This window comes from Ranitomeya variabilis, chromosome 3, assembly GCF_051348905.1.
Source record: "Ranitomeya variabilis isolate aRanVar5 chromosome 3, aRanVar5.hap1, whole genome shotgun sequence".
NCBI classification, from domain to species: Eukaryota; Metazoa; Chordata; class Amphibia; order Anura; family Dendrobatidae; genus Ranitomeya; species Ranitomeya variabilis.
In genome coordinates this window covers 775,985,012-775,999,928 of record NC_135234.1, presented here as the reverse complement: position 1 = coordinate 775,999,928, position 14,917 = coordinate 775,985,012, and the positions used below count along the sequence as shown (strand labels likewise).

General features: G+C 45.5%; 1 protein-coding gene across 2 annotated transcripts in view; it reads right to left on the bottom strand.

The window, feature by feature from the left end:
- LOC143817459 (uncharacterized) overlaps window positions 1–14,917 on the bottom strand; it is a 277,468-nt gene that overhangs the window by 15,370 nt on the left and 247,181 nt on the right. Inside the window, exons 1-6 of one of the 2 annotated variants that reach the window (XM_077298889.1) lie at window positions 13,304–13,451; window positions 13,031–13,198; window positions 7,480–7,603; window positions 7,264–7,361; window positions 6,728–6,788; window positions 4,506–5,103 (exon numbers count right to left, since the gene is read on the bottom strand). The exons of the other annotated variant lie outside the window; for it this stretch is intronic. Of the exons in view, the coding sequence (XP_077155004.1) occupies window positions 4,506–5,103; window positions 6,728–6,788; window positions 7,264–7,361; window positions 7,480–7,603; window positions 13,031–13,198; window positions 13,304–13,381 (1,127 nt within the window). The 5' untranslated portion in view covers window positions 13,382–13,451. Of the gene's footprint in view, window positions 1–4,505; window positions 5,104–6,727; window positions 6,789–7,263; window positions 7,362–7,479; window positions 7,604–13,030; window positions 13,199–13,303; window positions 13,452–14,917 lie in introns of those variants that run through there. 2 annotated transcript variants of the gene reach the window in all.

Genomic DNA, 14,917 nt, shown 5'->3' with positions numbered 1-14,917 from the left:
CATTGTTCTAAATTGTTAGAGGGTCACCGTACGACATTTGATCTTAATTTTTCCAGTGTTTATGGTGCCCTCTTTCATAAATTTTACAGGATGTATATGAGGCCTAACTCTACAATTCTTTTATAAATATGTATATATATACCCCTCAGGGGTGAATGTTTTTCAGCCCTTACAATTAATGCATAGGCTTTATGAGTCTAGGAGTTCCACTACCTAACAAATTTAACAGAATGTGTATGAGTCCTCCGTTATGTCTAATACAGAGTGTATTGGGTACCTCTTCCTTCTAATTTTTGGCAGCTCTTGTATTGTCCGCATAGGCTTTGCGAGTTTTAGAGTCCGTCCTTCATAAATTAGCAGGATGTGTCTGACCATGTCACACACACCACAGCCCAGATAAGGCAGGAAAATGTTACAATTACATTTACTGGTGACTACTGGGGGGCACAGTGTTAGTTGCCCCTCTTCTATGTCATCTACTGTGGTCATAGGCGACGGGGAAACACGGTGAGAGATGGCCTGGCTATTAAGGCTATGTTCATATGTAACAAAGTGGCACGGGGTGGTAGTCATGGCCGAGTCCATCAAACAACAGTCAGTGAGCACCCTGACCCCTTGTACCTGGAATAACACATGGAGTCCCAGTCCTGCAGTACAGTTACCTTCATCACACGCTCACTTCAGTTGCCAGGGATCAGTCTCAGGAAACACCATAGGACAGAGTTCTGTTCCAACTGAAGAAGCTTTACTGAACACGGTGCAAATAAGACAATGGTTCCTGCGCTTTCTCTGTGACTTCAGTAAGCTGCAGGACACCAGCTCCTGCCTTGGTCCCGAACCCTGTACTTCTCCTGGGGACGCTCCTGCAGAGCCAGTGTCCATTTTTGCTGACCATCAGCCGGGGGCAACTCTTTTATAGGTATTAAGGTTGAAGGGAGACTTCCAGTCCATCTAGTTCAACCCATAGCCTAACATGCCCTAGCATGTTGATCCAGGGGAAGGCAAAAAAAACCCATGTGGTAAGAGTAAGCTCCACCATGGGGAAAAAAATTCCTTCCCGACCCCACATACGGCAATCAGACTAGTTCCCTGGATCAACGCCCTATCAAGGAATCTAATATATATACCCTGTAACATTATACTTTTCCAGAAAGGCATCCAGTCCCCTCTTAAATTGAAGCAATGAGTCACTCATTACAACATCATACGGCAGAGAGTTCCATAGTCTCACTGCTCTTACAGTAAAGAATCCGCGTCTGTTATTATGCTTAAACCTTCTTTCCTCCAGACGTAGAGGATGCCCCCTTGTCCCTGTCACCGGTCTATGATTAAAAAGATCATCAGAAAGGTCTTTGTACTGTCCCCTCATATATTTATACATTAACATAAGATCACCCCTTAGCCTTCGTTTTTCCAAGTGTAATAACGTCTCTTGGTATTGCAGACCCCCCCAGTCCTCTAATAACCTTGGTCGCTCTTCTCTGCACCCGCTCCAGTTCAGCTATGTCTTTCTTATACACCGGAGACCAGAACTGTGCACAGTATTCTAAGTGTGGTCGAACTAGTGACTTGTATAGAGGTAAAATTATGTTCTCCTCATGAGCATCTATGCCTCTTTTAATGCATCCCATTATTTTATTTGCCTTTGTAGCAGCTGCCTGACACTGGCCACTGAATATGAGTTTGTCATCCACCCATACACCCAGGTCTTTTTCATTGACGGTTTTGCCCAGAGTTTTAGAATTAAGCACATAGTTATACATCTTATTACTTCTACCCAAGTGCATGACCTTACATTTATCCCCATTAAAGCTCATTTGCCATTTATCAGCCCAAGCTTCTAGTTTACATAAATCCTCCTGTAATATAAAATTGTCCTCCTCTGTATTGATCACCCTGCAGAGTTTAGGGTCATCTGCAAATATTGAAATTCTGCTCTGAATGCCCCCTACAAGGTCATTAATAAATATGTTAAAAAGAAGAGGGCCCAATACTGACCCCTGTGGTACCCCACTACTAACCGCGACCCAGTCTGAATGTGCTCCATTAATAACCACCCTTTGTTTCCTATCCCTGAGCCAGCTCTCAACCCACTTGCACATATTTTCCCCTATCCCCATTACTCTCATTTTATGTAACAACCTTTTGTGTGGCACCGTATCAAAAGCTTTTGAAAAGTCCATATACACTACATCCACTGGGTTCCCTTGGTCCAGTCCGGAACTTACCTCTTCATAGAAGCTGATCAAATTAGTCTGACATGAACGGTCCCTAGTAAACCCGTGCTTTTCTCCCCTCGTACGGGGGATCTTCAGTCCACACTATGGTGCAGGTCTCGCTCTGGCCTGCCCGGGCTCTACTGTAAGAGCAGGAAGTCCCTTCCCTAAGTCCAGAGGCTTTGCATCATTCCTCTTTTAACTTCTCCCAACTAGTTAACCCTTAACTCTCTATCCCTAAATCCCTATGCTAAACATGTACAAATACATGTATAATAATAATAAATACATTCACATTACAGTGTAGAACATTAAGAGAACATATATAGTACCCTACACATTGCAAGAACATCAGAAAGCCGTACATTTAGGATACAACATATGACAATGACATAACAGTATAAAACATTAATGAACCATCAGGGAACCACATGTGACCCGTGTTCGGTGTATAGGAGAGAGAAGGCAATTGAGGGTCCCCGACACCTCCTTATACTTACATAGCATTTTTTCATGAATCTTATGCAAATTAAAAGCTGCTTTTTTATAGTACCAGCAAAAGCTGTGAGATTTCAGAAATCTCCTGCACACGACTGATTTTTTTTCACGACATGGAAAACTGCTGCTTTTTTTAATAAAACAACATGTCAATCGTTTCAGCGTTTTTCACCATTGAAAGCAATGAGAATGTGCAAAACTGCTACGTGTGAACATAGCCTAAAAGGTGGAGGAGCTTTTTTTTTCTTTTTAATTTTGCTTTATATATAAGGAAGGAATGTTTCATAATATTTTTTCCTGTAAAATACATTTAATCTTCAGTTTGTAGGTTTTATTGTCAGTCCGTAAAAGTGGCGTAATACTCAAACAACATTGTTCCAAGCAGCGACCTGGGATTCAGAGATGTATCCAGGGGTCTTCCCCATTCCGTTGGAGTGCTGTTCCATCCATTTCAGCGACTTTGCTGCCCCTCATTGACTTCCATTATACTTGTTACTTGAATAGAGCTCCATTCGAGCACTTGAGCATTTTAGTGCTCATCATTAATAATATCACATTGTCCTCACAGTGAACACTGACCAGAAAAAAAAAATTCCACTAGGAGGTTTTAGTGACAAAAATAGGACATAAATTTGAATTATAGCCTGCACCCACTTTAACTTTGTCAGACCCAGGAGAAGCGACTATCATACATCTATCCAAATTCCCATGGCAACTCTTCCAAATTAAATTTAAAATGTAATAAATGTATTCGGTTCTGGTCTTAAGGTACCTCGAAGAGGGAAAGTATTGCCTGGTTGTGTCACCTTGTCTATTACAGAGTGCGGGCAGTGTACCTGTCATGTGCTTGAGAAAGCTGGGTGTACGGCTGTATTAGGCCGGTTTCACATTAGCGTTTTGAGGAGCTGCGGAGGGCTGCAGACTTCCTTTGTGAAGCCCCGCCCTCGGCCGCACCTCCGCCGCTAGCTCCGCCTACTTCTGCATGCGGCCTGCGTACCTATCTTTAACATTAGGTACGCAGGTCGTGCGGCTGTATGCGCATGCTTCCGCATGCGTCGTTTTGACGATGCGGAGAAAAAAAATTGCAACAAGCTGCGTCCTACACTGGTCACCGCATCATCAAAACGATGCATGCGGAAGCATTGGCATACAGCCGCACGACCTGCGTACCTAATGTTAAAGATAGGTACGCAGGCCGCATGCAGAAGTAGGCGGAGCTAGTGGCGGAGGTGCGGCTGAGGGTGGGGCTTCACGGAGGAAGTCCACAGCCCTCCACAGCTCCTCCTAGTGTTAATCTAGCGTTAGTGTGTTGTGCAGGTCAGGTCAATGAGATAGGTGAGTGGACGAGTAAGGCCACGTTCACACGTTCGGTATTTGGTCAGTATTTTACATCAGGAAGCCAAAATCAGGAGTGGAACAATCAAAGGAAAAGTATAGTAGAATTCTGCATTTATCACCCACTCTTGGTTTTGGCTTAAAAATACTGATATACAATACTGAACATGGCCTCAGTGTGAGAAACAGTCTGCGTTTTAGGTCACATCCAAGTCACTTGTGCCAGGAGTGGGCAACTTCTTGACACCCATACTAGAGTTTTCTGTTCCAGGTTCTTCCATCACAGATGATTTTGGCCATTAATACACACCAGCAGTAACGGAGATCAAACCCAAGCATCACTTGTTTGGTTAGTAATAATCGTTCTCTATATAGTAATTACGTTACGCATTAGAAAACATCCCGATGAAACATATAATACAATGATAACATTAAATGTCTTCTCTTTTGTGTGACTTTTGATGGTTAACAAGAACAGATTTACGATTGAAAGATTTCCCACATTCTGAGCATGAAAATGGCTTCTCCCCTGTGTGCGTTCTCAGATGTTCAATAAGATTTGATCTGTGACAAAAACACTTCTCACATTCAGGGCATAAAAATGGCTTCTCCCCTGTGTGAATTCTCCTATGTCCAAAAAGATCTGATTTTTGGGTAAAACATTTCTCACATTCTGAACATGAAAATGGCTTCTCGCCTGTGTGAGTTTTTATATGTTCCAAAAGATGTGATTTCTGACTAAAACGTTTATCACATTCTGAACATGGATATGGCTTCTCTCCTGTGTGAATTCTCTGGTGTGCCACAAGAATTGATTTCCTATTAAAACACTTCCCACATTCAGAACATGAAAATGGCCTTTCATCCTTGTGAATCCTCTTGTGCGTGGTAAGATTTGATTTCTTTTTAAAATGTTTCCCACATTCTGAACATATCAAACCATTATCAAGTTTATGTCCAGTGCTACTTTTGGAAATCTGTAGCTGTCTGTCATTAACTTCATTATAAGGAGATAAGAAGAGATGTCCATGGGAGCCACTCATCCAGTCTTCACCTGGGAAAAGAAAAAAAAAATCCTAATCCCATTAGTTGATATTTTTTCAATTATATGTGAAAATCTACATACTGTAAGCAAGAAATATATCAAAATACAATCAAAAGATCAGAGTTGGACATAGTACATTTACATTATATGTCCTGTGAGGATAAAAGTCATCTTTAGCATTGGTACTGGAACAACTTCATCTAAGCACACAAGTAAAAAAAAAAATACAATAATGATAATGCACAGTTTCTTATACAAAAATTAAAGTTATAATTATAATCTGTTAGTAGTGTTGAGCGATACCGTCCGATACTTGAAAGTATCGGTATCGGAAAGTATCGGCCGATACCGGCAAAGTATCAGATCTAATCCGATACTGATACCCGATACCAATACAAGTCAATGGGACTCAAGTATCGGACGGTATTCCTGATGGTTCCCAGGGTCTGAAGGAGAGGAAACTCTCCTTCAGGCCCTGGGATCCATATTAATGTGTAAAATAAAGAATTAAAATAAAAAATATTGCTATACTCACCTCTCCGACGCAGCCTGGACCTTACCAAGGGAACCGGGAGCCTTCTTTGCTTAAAATGCGCGCTTTTACTTCCTTCCGTGACGTCACGGCTTGTGATTGGTCGCGTGCCGCCCATGTGGCCGCGACGCGACCAATCACAGCAAGCCGTGACGTAATTTTCAGGTCCTCAATGCCTAATTCTAGGCATTCAGGATTTTAAAATTACGTTCCGGCTTGTGATTGGTCGCGTCGCGGTCACATGGGCGACGCGACCAATCACAAGCCGTGATGTCACGGGAGGCAGGAAACGCGCGCATTTTTAAAATTACGTCACGGCTTGTGATTGGTTGCGTGCCGCCCATGTGACCGCGACGCGACCAATCACAGCAAGCCGTGACGTAATTTCAGGTCCTGAATGCAGAAATAGGCATCAGGACCTGAAATTACGTCACGGCTTGCTGTGATTGGTCGCGTCGCGGCCACATGGGCGGCACGCGACCAATCACAAGCCGTGACGTCACGGAAGGAAGTAAAAGCGCGCATTTTAAGCAAAGAAGGCTCCCGGTTCCCTCGGTAAGGTCCAGGCTGCGTCGGAGAGGTGAGTATAGCAATATTTTTTATTTTAATTCTTTGTTTTACACATTAATGTTGTTTCGATACCGATACCCGATACCACAAAAGTATCGGATCTCGGTATCGGAATTCCGATACCCGCAAGTATCGGCCGATACCCGATACTTGCGGTATCGGAATGCTCAACACTATCTGTTAGTCTTCTACAAGGTCATTAGTAAACATAAAAAATTAGGGAACACAATGCGGTGCATGAATAACCATCTTCTGTTTTCTATCATTCAGACAGTTCTTGTTACTTAATTCCACTTATTCCATCATCCTCCAACCTTTATAATTGCATAGTATGTAATGCATTTAAAAAAGGATATCTCCATTACCAACACTGTCCTTATAGCTGTGCTGACGTCCTGTGGCTGATATTACCCCGCTAATAAGTAGAACCCCCAATTCTGCCCCCGAGTTACCCCACTGGTAACTGTGACCACATCTTGGGATGTTCAAATAAAAAAAGAACAATAAACAAAATTTATGAAAGGCTCTCACCATTCACCGAGACAGATAAGGGTTTTTCAAGTCCATTTGTCGTGTCATCATGATCTTCCTCCTAAGATCCCACATTTGACATGAGAAAAAAAATAAGCAACCGACAGTAGTTTCTTACATCAGATGAAGATCAAAAAAAATGTAACCTCCGCAATTAACGAACAGACAGCAACAGTCAACCAAATGTTTCACACATCAACATAAATGTTTGTTTTATTTTTCTACATTGATGGATCTCAGAGTATAGAGCTGTTTTCATTGATAGTACTTTTTAGATTATTCAGCTTTTGCAGTGAAAAGCCTTAGAAGCAGCTTATTGGCACTGTGCAATTATTTTCATCTACATGGTAAAACCAAACATTTATCGTCACTGAATATTGTCATGTGATGTCAAAACTGGTGGAAAATGAATATAAACATTTAAGAAATCAAAACTATTTGTATCTGCTACTGATCCCAAACGCCACTGCTGGAGGTTAGAAAAGCATCACATCATCAGCCTATAGAGGATTTCCTGAACTCTCAGCTCCATTTACCTGATGATCCAGGAGGACATTCTGCTTCTCCTCTGGACGACCCTGGGAATATAGAGGACTGGGACTTCTCTCTGGTGGATTTCTCAGACTGGACTCGTCTATAAAAAATATACTCAGTGACTGAATACATCGTCTACATGTGATGATCAGATGATGGGGAGTCTAGGTGACCTCAGACCCGGCCTCTCCTCTATAATCAGTACAGTCTCCTCTTACCCAGAGATGTGAGGGGCTGGTGATCCTCCATCATGATGTCCTTGTACAGATCCTTGTGTCCTTCTAAATACACCCACTCCTCCATGGAGAAATAGACGGTGACGTCCTGACATCTTATAGGAACCTGACACATACAATGATCAGTCATTAGTAGCAGGGCCGGACTGGCCATCGGGCAGTTCTGGCAAATGCCAGAAGGGCTGATGGCAGTAGTGGGCCGCTCGAATGTGCCGTTGTCGGCACACTCCCCCCCGCTGTCGCGGCACAATCCCGGCCCCGCATTCAACTATACCGGCGTCATAGACGCCGGTACAATTGAATGCAATGATGGAGGAGAGAGCGTCTGCTGACACCCCCTCTCCCATCATTCCCTGCTCTGCCTGCCGCTGACACTGCGGGTGCACGATGACGTCATATCATCGCGCACCTGCTGTGTGACCGGGCGGGCAGACTGCGAGTGCTGAGACCGGAGCCAGAGCAGCGCGGGGCACGAGGAAAGGTGAGTAGTGTGTTTTTTGGTTTTTTTTAATCAATGAGTGATGACTGGATTGTGGAGCTATTGGGGGGGGGGCTGCCTGCCTGCATTACATTCTATGGGGGCTGCCTGCATTACATTCTATGGGGGCTGCCTGCATTACATTCTATGGGGGCTGCCTGCATTACATTCTATGGGGCTGCCTGCATTACATTCTATGGGGGCTGCCTACATTACATTCTATGGGGGCTGCCTACATTACATTCTATGGGGGCTGCCTGCATTACAGTCTATGGGGGCTGTGCTGCATTATATTGTATGGTGGCTGCCTGCATTACATTCTATGGGGGCTGGCTGCATTCCATTCCATGGGCCTGTGCTGCATTATATTCTATGGGGCTGTGCTGCATTCCATTCTATGGGCCTCTGCTGCATTATATTCTATGGGGCTGGCTGCATTCCATTCTATGGGCCTCTGCTGCATTATATTCTATGGGGCTGGCTGCATTCCATTCTATGGGCCTCTGCTGCATTATATTCTATGGGGCTGGCTGCATTCCATTCTATGGGCCTCTGCTGCATTATATTCTATGGGGCTGGCTGCATTCCATTCTATGGGCCTCTGCTGCATTATATTCTATGGGGCTGGCTGCATTCCATTCTATGGGCCTCTGCTGCATTATATTCTATGGAGGTGGCTGCATTCCATTCCATGGGCCTCTGCTGCATTATATTCCATGGGGCTGGCTGCATTCCATTCCATGGGCCTGTGCTGCATTATATTCTATGGGCCTGTGCTGCATTCCATTCTATGGGCCTGTGCTGCATTCCATTCTATGGGCCTGTGCTGCATTATATTCTATGGGGCTGGCTGCATTCCATTCCATGGGCCTGTGCTGCATTATATTCTATGGGCCTGTGCTGCATTCCATTCTATGGGCCTGTGCTGCATTCCATTCTATGGGCCTGTGCTGCATTACATTCTATGGGCCTGTGCTGCATTATATTCTATGGGGCTGGCTGCATTCCATTCCATGGGCCTGTGCTGCATTATATTCTATGGGCCTGTGCTGCATTCCATTCTATGGGGGCTGCCTGCATTACATTCTATGGGGGCTGGCTGCATTCCATTCCATGGGCCTGTGCTGCATTATATTCTATGGGGCTGTGCTGCATTCCATTCTATGGGCCTCTGCTGCATTATATTCTATGGGGCTGGCTGCATTACATTCTATGGGGGCTGGCTGCATTCCATTCCATGGGCCTGTGCTGCATTATATTCTATGGGGCTGTGCTGCATTCCATTCTATGGGCCTCTGCTGCATTATATTCTATGGGGCTGGCTGCATTCCATTCTATGGGCCTCTGCTGCATTATATTCTATGGGGCTGGCTGCATTCCATTCTATGGGCCTCTGCTGCATTATATTCTATGGAGGTGGCTGCATTCCATTCCATGGGCCTCTGCTGCATTATATTCCATGGGGCTGGCTGCATTCCATTCCATGGGCCTGTGCTGCATTATATTCTATGGGCCTGTGCTGCATTCCATTCTATGGGCATGTGCTGCATTCCATTCTATGGGCCTGTGCTGCATTATATTCTATGGGGCTGGCTGCATTCCATTCCATGGGCCTGTGCTGCATTATATTCTATGGGCCTGTGCTGCATTCCATTCTATGGGCCTGTGCTGCATTCCATTCTATGGGCCTGTGCTGCATTACATTCTATGGGCCTGTGCTGCATTATATTCTATGGGGCTGGCTGCATTCCATTCCATGGGCCTGTGCTGCATTATATTCTATGGGCCTGTGCTGCATTCCATTCTATAGGCCTGTGCTGCATTCCATTCTATGGGCCTGTGCTGCATTATATTCCATGGGGCTGGCTGCATTCCATTCCATGGGCCTGTGCTGCATTATATTCTATGGAGCTGGCTGCATTCCATTCCATGGGCCTGTGCTGCATTATATTCCATGGGGCTGGCTGCATTCCATTCCATGGGCCTGTGCTGCATTATATCCCATGGGGCTGGCTGCATTCCATTCCATGGGCCTGTGCTGCATTATATTCTATGGAGCTGGCTGCATTCCATTCCATGGGCCTGTGCTGCATTATATTCCATGGGGCTGGCTGCATTCCATTCCATGGGCCTGTGCTGCATTATATTCTATAGGGCTGGCTGCATTCCATTCCATGGGCCTGTGCTGCATTATATTCTATGGGCCTGTGCTGCATTCCATTCTATGGGCCTGTGCTGCATTCCATTCTATGGGCCTGTGCTGCATTACATTCTATGGGCCTGTGCTGCATTATATTCTATGGGGCTGGCTGCATTCCATTCCATGGGCCTGTGCTGCATTCTATTCTATGGGCCTGTGCTGCATTCCATTCTATGGGCCTGTGCTGCATTATATTCCATGGGGCTGGCTGCATTCCATTCCATGGGCCTGTGCTGCATTATATTCTATGGGGCTGGCTGCATTCCATTCCATGGGCCTGTGCTGCATTATATTCTATGGGCCTGTGCTGCATTCCATTCTATGGGCCTGTGCTGCATTACATTCTATGGGCCTGTGCTGCATTACATTCTATGGGCCTGTGCTGCATTATATTCTATGGGGCTGTGCTGCATTATATTCTATGGGGCTGTGCTGCATTCCATTCTATGGGCCTGTGCTGCATTCCATTCCATGGGCCTGTGCTGCATTATATTCTATGGGGCTGGCTGCATTCCATTCCATGGGCCTGTGCTGCATTACATTCTATGGGGGCTGTGCTGCATTACATTCTATGGGGGCTGTGCTGCATTACATTCTATGGGGGCTGTGCTGCATTACATTCTATGGGGGCTGTGCTGTATTACATTCTATGGGGGCTTTGCTGCATTACATTCTATGGGGGCTGTGCAGCATTACATTCTATGGGGGCTGTGCTGCATTACATTCTATGGGGGCTGGCTGTATTACATTCTATGGGGGCTGTGCTGCATTACATTCTATGGGGCTGTGCTGCATTATATTCTATGGGGGCTGTGCTGCATTACATTCTATGGGGGCTGGCTGTATTACATTCTATGGGGGCTGTGCTGCATTACATTCTATGGGGGCTGTGCAGCATTACATTCTATGGGGGCTGTGCTGTATTACATTCTATGGGGGCTGTGCTGTATTACATTCTATGGGGGCTGTGCTGCATTACATTCTATGGGGGCTGTGCTGTATTACATTCTATGGGGGCTGTGCTGTATTACATTCTATGGGGGCTGTGCAGCATTACATTCTATGGGGGCTGTGCTGCATTACATTCTATGGGGGCTGGCTGTATTACATTCTATGGGGGCTGTGCTGCATTACATTCTATGGGGCTGTGCTGCATTATATTCTATGGGGGCTGTGCTGCATTACATTCTATGGGGGCTGGCTGTATTACATTCTATGGGGGCTGTGCTGCATTACATTCTATGGGGCTGTGCTGCATTATATTCTATGGGGGCTGTGCTGCATTACATTCTATGGGGGCTGTGCAGCATTACATTCTATGGGGGCTGTGCTGCATTACATTCTATGGGGGCTGTGCTGCATTACATTCTATGGGGGCTGTGCTGTATTATATTCTATGGGGGCTGTGCTGCATTACATTCTATGGGGGCTGTGCTGCATTACATTCTATGGGGGCTGTGCAGCATTACATTCTATGGGGGCTGTGCTGTATTATAGTCTATGGGGGCTGTGCAGCATTACATTCTATGGGGGCTGTGCTGCATTATATTCTATGGGCCTGTGCTGCATTATATTCTATGGGGGCTGTGCTGTATTACATTCTATGGGGGCTGTGCTGTAATGCTGGATACAGCTGTAATTATATGTTATATAGTCGTGTTACACTCCCCTCACTTCTTGTAGCCTACAAGTGTACAAAGATATTATACAGTCACCATGTGACAAGTGGGCCTGTGTGACTTCAAATGCCAGGGCTGAATTTTAGTCCCAGTCCGGCCCTGATTAGTAGACCAATGCCCGACCTTATTACTGCCTTGGGGTCATACTTGATTCCGAGCTTTCATTAAACCCCCACATCCGATCACTGGCTCGCTCTTCTTATCTGCACCACAAAAACATTTCTAGAATTTGCCCTTTTCTTACTTTCGACTCTGCAAAAACTTCTGCTGTTTCACTTATTCATTCTCGTCTGGACTATTGTAACTCTCTCTTAATTGGCCTCCCTCTTACCAAACTTTCCCCTCTACAATCTGTCCTGAATGCTGCTGCCAGGATCATATTCCTCGCCAACCGTTACACCGATGCCTCTACCTTGTGCCAGTCATTACACTGATTACCCATCCACTCCAGAATCCAGTACAAAACTATTACCCTCATCCACAAAGCAATCCATGGCTCAGCACCACCCTACATCTCCTCCCTGGTCTCAGCCTACCACCCTACCCATGCCCTCCGCTCCGCTAATGACCTCAGGTTAGCATCGTCAATAATCAGAACCTCCCACTCCTGTCTCCAAGACTTTTCACGTGCTACGCCAATTCTTTGGACTGCACTACCTAGGTTAATACGATTAATCCCCAATCCCCACAGCTTTAAGTGTGGCCTACAAACGCATTTGTTCAGACTGGCCTACCTCCTCAACGCATTAACCTAACTATCCCTGTGTGGCCCATTCAAAAAACTTCAACCATAATCAGGTTCCTCTCATCATGTTCTCATACACTTCATGCAGTTAATAGCCTCTGTGTCTGTACTGCTACATACTTAGGCTGATAACTGGTTCATGCAGCTTTACATGAACACCCGAGCCTTACACTATGGCTGGTCCAAATAACTAAAGCAATTGTCACCATCCACCTCTCGTGTCTCCCCTTTTGCCTCATAGTTTGTAGCTTGCGAGCAGCAGGGCCCTCATTCCTCCTGGTATCTATTTTGATCTGTGTTTATTGTTATGCTGTAATGTCTATTGTCTGTACAAGTCCCCTCTATAAGTTGTAAAGCGCTGCGGAATATGTTTGCGCTATATAAATAAAATTATTATAATACAATGTCCCAGCATTCCCGGCAGCGCTCACCTCTCCGCTCAGCAGCTCAGTGATCCTGTGGGTCAGTTCTAGGATCTTCTGCTCATGTATCAGTGAATGAGGTGGAGGCTCGGTGATGTCACTCGCGGTCCTGCTCCGTCCTCCTGACACACGGGGGGTCACACACCCACCAGACGACGTCTTCACCACTGTGTGACCCTGTGTATGAGGAGACGCCGATCACTACATCTATTCTAAGGATCCTTCACCTTTCCCATAATTTCCCTGCTTTATTCCTAGAGATCAGTGATGTGAAGATCTCACCTCTCCAGTGATCCAGTAGATTATCTCCAGGGTGAGGTCTAATATCCGAGCAGCCATATGGCTTCTGTCCTGCTCCATCCTCAGAGGGTCATCAACGAAAAGGTAATTGTTTTTAAAAGAAAACTTTTGATGCTCTGCACCCTAAAGGGAACATAAGGAAAAAACAGGATTGAGAGCAAATTTATGGGTGAAGTCTGTCCAGTTTAACATTCATGGCACTGAAAAATTGGACGTGCATAGTGCACAGACTGGCCACTACAGTCCCCCAGCCACAGACAGACTTACCTTCTCTGGTAGGACCCGGAGCCTAACATTCATCACACATAGGTTTAATCTATTCATGTATAGCGCACTAATTAAAAACAGCCTCAGGCTGACGAGAGGAGATTAGCTACCTTCAAAGGTACCTTCACACTAAACGATACCGCTAGCGATCCGTGACGTTGCAGCGTCCTGGATAGCGATATCGTTGAGTTTGACACGCAGCAGCGATCTGGATCCTGCTGTGATATCGCTGGTCGTTGCTGAAAGTTCAGAACTTTATTTGGTCGTCAGATCGCCGTGTATCGTCGTGTTTGACAGCAAAAGCAACGATGCCAGCGATGTTTTACAATGGTAACCAGGGTAAATATCGGGTTACTAAGCGCAGGGCCGCGCTTAGTAACCCGATGTTTACCCTGGTTACCATCGTAAATGTAAAAAAAAAAAAACAGTACATACTCACCTTCGCGTCCCCCGCTGTCCGCTTCCTGCACTGACTGAGCGCCGGCCGTAAAGTAAAAGCACAGCACAGCGGTAACATAACCCTCTGCTGTTAGGGCCGGCACTCACACAGTGCAGGGAAGCGGACGCCGGGGGACGCGAATGTAAGTATGTACTGTTTGTTGTTTTTACATTTTACACTGGTAACCAGGGTAAACATCGGGTTACTAAGCGCGGCACTGCGCTTAGTAACCCGATGTTTACCCTGGTTACCCAGGGACTTCGGCATCGCTGGTCGCTGGAGAGCGGTCTGTGTGACAGCTCTCCAGCGACCAAACAGACGCTGCAGCGATCGGCATCGTTGTCTGTATCGCTGCAGCGTCGCTTAGTGTGAAGGTACCTTAACAATGTACTACAAAACACTGACCAGCAGCTCCAAACAAAATAATAATAATTTTTATTTATATAGCGCCAACATATTCCGCAGCACTTTACAATTAAGCTGGGACATGTACAGATAAATTCAATACAAGTTAAGACAATTTAAACAGTGACATTAGGGGTGAGGTCCCTGCTCGCAAGCTTACAATCTACAAGGAAATGGGGGGGGGGGACACAGTAGGTGAAAAGTGCTCGTTATTTCAGGTCTGGCAATTATAATAAATAGGGATTTTCATATAAAGCTGCATGATCCGGTCATCAGCCCGTGGGTTTAAGTGCAATAGTCAAGTATCAGGTGCAGTTATCGTGTGCATGGAGGGTGTGGAGACAGATGAATAGTAGGGGGCAGATTCAGAGTAATATTTGGAGGGAGGGAACAGGGCAAAGTTAGTTTACTGAGTAGTTGATGTGGTAGGCTTGTTTGAAGAGATGGTTTTTAGAGCGCGCTTGAATAGGTCGGGGCTTGGTATC